The following is a 5,105-nucleotide window of genomic DNA, read 5'->3' as shown; positions in this document are numbered from 1 at the left end:
CCTTAGCCTCTTTTGTGTGTCAGTTTTGTCATCTATAAAATAGGGATGATACTAGATCAAATGAGATAATAGTTTGCTTGACTCAGTGTCTGACATGTGATCAGAATTGCAAAATGTTAGCTATTGATGGTTCTTGTATGAATTGAATGATCTAAACCTCTCAGGAGGCTCCTCTGTTTTCATTTTGCTTTCCCCTCTTGGTATACGATTTCACGGTTCAGTGCTTGCTGGGAAGGGGATTGAGTTCTGCTCGTAGGAAATGCACCTCTCTGAGTTTTGAGTTTTTCACCTTAACATTCCAGGAAAAGTTAGTTTTGAAATAAATTTGGATCATAATTCCACTTGTATGTATCTATCTAAAATATTGCTATTTTGGGGGCGCCTGGGTGGCTCTATTTGTTGAATGTCTGACTCTTGATTTTGGCTCAGGTCATAATCCCAGGGTCATGGGCTCGAGCCCTGAGTCAGGCTCCAAGCTGAGTGTGGAGCCTGCTTAAGATTCTCTCTCTCTCTTTCTCTCTGTCTGTGTGTCTCTCTCTCCCCTACTGCCTCTCTCTCTCATTCTCTCTATAAATAAATAAATAAATAAATAAATAAATAAATAAATAAAATTAATAAAATATTTCCATTTTTATCAGCATTTCATAATGCATTTCTCTTCTTAATGTTCAATCCATTTTTGATGTTTTTTAACCCATCAATCAACCAACCAACCCGTCTTTATTATTGGTCTCTCTCATAGATACCACAACATTGGGGTGAATACACAAACATAAGAGAGATACTGACAGTCTAACTGGGATGATAATACTAACATATGTACAAAATCAAGAAATAAGCAATACTTTTCTATGGGTTAATTGTGTGGTTTACTATAGCATTTTTGAACAGGAGAGAAGAGAGGTATAAATAAAAACTGAAATAATTATGAATGCTTACATGAAGGAAATGATGTTAGCCAGATATTCAAAGATTTGAAAAGGTACAGCAAGGAGTGAAAAGTGCAATATAGACAAGGCACTTAATAAGGTAAAAGCAAGGGTGAGGAAGAGTCTTCAATAACTAGAAGATAAAAATTATCTTTGCTTCATAGATGTGCACGAATGACACTAAGACTGCCTAATATCATAATCTAAAATTATAAGAGAACGTGTTTATCAAAAGGGAACATTACAACCCCGAACACCTTCTCTAGCTAGGTGGTGGAACCCACGGACTCTTGAACTTCAGGATGGTTTATGCTAAGAGCCGGACCCTGAAGAAGCACTTCGAAGGCAGCGCCCCTCGTGGTAACTTGGAGTTGAAGACAGTTGAACTCCCACCCTTCAACAATGGAGAGGTCCTGCTGCAAGCTTTGCTCCTCGCTGGGGATCCTTACCTGGGAGTGGCAGTCAAACGACTGAAGGAGGGTGATGCGATGATGCGGCAGCAAGTGGTCAGAACTGTGGAAAGTAAAAACTCAGCCTTCCCAACAGGAACTATGGTAGTGGCTTCTTCAGGCTGGACAACTCACTCCATTTCTGATGGGAAAGATCTGGAAAAACTGCCTGCAGAGTGGCCAGACATTTTAACCACAAAACAGTAGAGTCTTTGGAAGAAACTTTGAAAAAAGCCTCTCCTGATGGTTATGATTGTTATTTTGATAATGTAAGTAGAGAGTTTTCAAACAGTGTTATCCTCAGATGAAGAAATTTGGAAGAATTGCTGTATGTGGGGCCATCTCTGTATATAATAGGCCCACCCCCAGAGAATATTCTCCATCAGCAACTCCACACGGTAGGGTTCATTGTCACCCACTGGCAAGAAGTCTACCAGAAGGCTTTGAAAGACTTGCTGAAATGGGTCTTATGGGGTAAAATCCAGTACCATGAATACATCACTGAAGGGGTTGAAAACGTGCCAGCTGCATTTATGGGAATGCTGAAATGCGGTAATTTGGGGAAAAGCATAGTGAAAGTGTGAAAAAAAAAGTTACATGGAATCTAGAACTCATTTGGATGGTTACCACATGTCTTTTTAACCATTTAGTAAAAATATATACTACCTTCATTATCTAAGAAATTGCAATGAGTTTGGTCTACCTAATAAAACACATTTAAGTGGGGAAATAAAAAAAGGGAACATTAACCTCTAAAAAACGATTGTTAAAGTAGAAGTCATTGCTTAAATAAAGCAACATATGATTTTTAGCCTTGAGTATTTGTAAGTTTTGCTTACATACTACTGGGTTCAAAATGGTTGAATAGAAGCATCCTTCAAACGACTAGAGCAGGGGCTGGGAACAGAGTGTGAGGTGGTGGGGAGGTATTTTATATGAGAATGTTTCATGCTGTTTGCATTCTTCCCTGTTGTGGGGTATCCAGACTTTTTTTTTTTTTTTAATTTTCAGTTGGGACTTTAATTAGAATTCCTGCTAAAAGGATATTGAAACTGCCTTCCCTGCATCAGAAGGCATTAAGGTGAAGAATGCAGAAAATATGGATGGGGACACCAGGGCTCAGATAGGCTCTAGAAAGCAGAGGTGATGAGTAGAAGGAATTTGGCAAAGCCTCTTTGAGGAATTTGTTCATTTAAGTCCTGAACACTGAGAAAGGAAACAAAGACTAAAGAGTAAATGTTCTGACACTGTGATGACATGCCTTTGCAGGTGACATGTAGGGGACAGAAACAGCCTGGACACAAAGGCCATCAGTGGAACTAAAATAACAAGATGACAAATCCACATCAGACCTAAAGCAGGTTTATTTGACTCTCCATTTTGGGTTGAGAGATTTTACCAGGTCTCTAGTGGGGAGAAATTATAATTACAATTAGAACCTCGCTTTGGGGCGCCTGGGTGGCTCAGTCGGTTAAATGTCAGACTTCAGCTCAGGTCATGATCTCAAGGTCTGTGAGTTCGAGCCCCATGTGGGGCTCTGTGCTGACAGCTCAGAGCCTGGAGCCTGCTTCGGATTCTGTGTCTCCCTCTCTCTCTGTCCCTCCCCTGCTCACACTCAGTCTCTCTCTCTCAAAAAAAAAACCAAAAACATTTAAAAGAAAAGAACCTCACTTTACATTACTTACAGTTTTGTGTCTATAATTAACCTTTAATTAACTGTATGATAACGTATATACAATTCTCATTTAAAAATGTTACCATTCTTAGCATTCTTTTTCTGTCTTCGTGAAATTGTCCTGAATTGAAAAAAAAAATCATTTGAACTCTGCATAGTATTTATTTTCAAATTTTTGACTTTATTTCATGAATAATGCAAAAGGGATTTTTCTTTTTCTTTTTTTGAGAGTGGCAATGATACTCAACGAATATTTTTTGATTGTTATAATTAAGATTCTCTTGCCCACAGTGGGGTAAACTGGGTAAATGGTACCACAGAGAGAAATTTGCTTCAGAAAGGCTTTTTTTTCTCACTGGATATGCTACAGATTACAGAAGGAATTTAGATTTTCTGAGTGGCGGTTTTCTATATAGTAGAGTTTGTATGCTTAACAGATTAACTGCTTTTAATGTTATTCTTTCTCCCAGGATTCAGGAAGGAAAATGACATAATAGATTTTTTTTCCCTAGGACCACAGTAAACCTCCTTAGTCAAACCCAGTTGCTCCTTGGGAGGTGAAGAGCGAACTAACCTATGTTTCTACAAGTTACAAAATCATTTACATTTATTACCCATGCACAGTGAGGCCCCAAAGCCTCAGAGCTATGATTCTCCAAATCACTGCATTCTAAGCTTGACTGATTGGTTTAAAAGCTTGTGAGAGATTTATAATGATTCACTGTGTAAGCCAATGATTTTATATTTAAGGCAGGAGACTGCTTATAAATGATAGAAAACTTTAGATTCTCCTTGGACTCAGCAGGTGACCAACTGTTTTCATAAGTTTAGATAAAAACAGCATTTTCTTTGCACTGTTTGAACTCAAAATTTATAAAGTGCACATAATTGAAAGGTATGTGAGCATTATAATATTGGCTCCCCATTTATAGTGCTACCTTTGGATTATTTGGCTATGTTAATATCTGTGTAGATTGACCACAGGAACCTAAAAAGTTCTATTGGTTTTTGAGAATAAACTGTAATTGCTACCCTGATATTAATATCTGTTGTTATTTAAACAACAGATGTTGTTGTGCTTTACCTTGGAACAGTTACTAGGCTTAGTTCACTGTCATGTTTGACAACATTATAGCAGTACCTTTTACTGTTTAAAAGTTGATGGGGGGGTGAGGGAGAGGGGAAAATGGGTGATGGGCATCGAGGAGGGCACATGCTGGGATAAGCACTGGGTGTTGTATGTAAGCGATGAATCACAGGAATCTACCCCCAAAACCAAGAGCACACTGTATGCACTGTATGTTAGCCAACGTGACAATAGATTACATTAAAGAAAAGTTCATACAAATAAATTGCCATTATTTAAATATGGTATTGAGATAGATGAAAGAAATAAGGTTAATGGTGTATCCATGTAAAAACATATTAAACTTTGTATGATGTTTTGCCTTGTTTAGTCCACGAAAGGAATTTGAGATTTGTGAGGAAGACCAAATATTTTAATTAGGATGTTATTAAGAATAATAAAGTTATTATGGGTACTTAAAGGAGAGAAGCCCAGAAATAGCTATTATATCAACCAGTTTGTATATTTCCCACCAGCAATACTGAAGGCACCAACTGGACAGAGCATGGCAGTGCACAGAGTTGCGGTTTCTAAGGTCCTTATTAGAAGAAAATTATGTCACCCTTGTCATCTAGTTTGCCTCATTAACCGCCATTCGAATCGCCCTGTTCTCTTTCCATTTCACAACCAAGTCCCTCCAGCTGGTCTCCCAGTCTCTTGCCTCTTCCATTCCTCCCACCATCCACCTGCCTAACTCACAAGTGGCTCTCCATGGCTGCCTTTGTCTCTAGGCTCCCCAGGACAGCACTGGTTTCCCCACACAGCCTGGGGATGCAGTTTTATTTTATTTTATTATTTTTTAAAAATTTATTTATTTTAAGAACAAGCGAGCACAAATGAGGGAAGGGCAGACAGAAGGATAGAGAGAGAGAGAGAGAATCTCAAGTAGGTTCCGCATGCACTCAGCTCGGAGCCTGATGCATGGC

General features: G+C 38.6%; 1 protein-coding gene across 1 annotated transcript; it reads left to right on the top strand.

The window, feature by feature from the left end:
• The first annotated feature begins 1,231 nt into the window (after window positions 1-1,231).
• Window positions 1,232-1,585, top strand: LOC115508302 (prostaglandin reductase 1-like). Its single transcript, XM_032593567.1, has one exon. The coding sequence runs from the start codon at window positions 1,232-1,234 to the stop codon at window positions 1,583-1,585; it is 354 nt and encodes a 117-aa protein (XP_032449458.1).
• The last annotated feature ends 3,520 nt before the right edge of the window (window positions 1,586-5,105 follow it).

The sequence above is a fragment of the Lynx canadensis genome, chromosome A1 (genome assembly GCF_007474595.2).
Source record: "Lynx canadensis isolate LIC74 chromosome A1, mLynCan4.pri.v2, whole genome shotgun sequence".
Lineage (NCBI taxonomy): Eukaryota > Metazoa > Chordata > Mammalia > Carnivora > Felidae > Lynx > Lynx canadensis.
The sequence above is the reverse complement of the archived record's forward strand: the minus strand, read 5'-3'. Positions and strand labels throughout refer to the sequence as shown.

Bases quoted from the DNA above. Each gene is read 5' to 3' on its own strand.
- LOC115508302 (XM_032593567.1), top strand. From the start codon at position 1,232: ATGGTTTATGCTAAGAGCCGGACCCTGAAGAAGCACTTCGAAGGCAGC.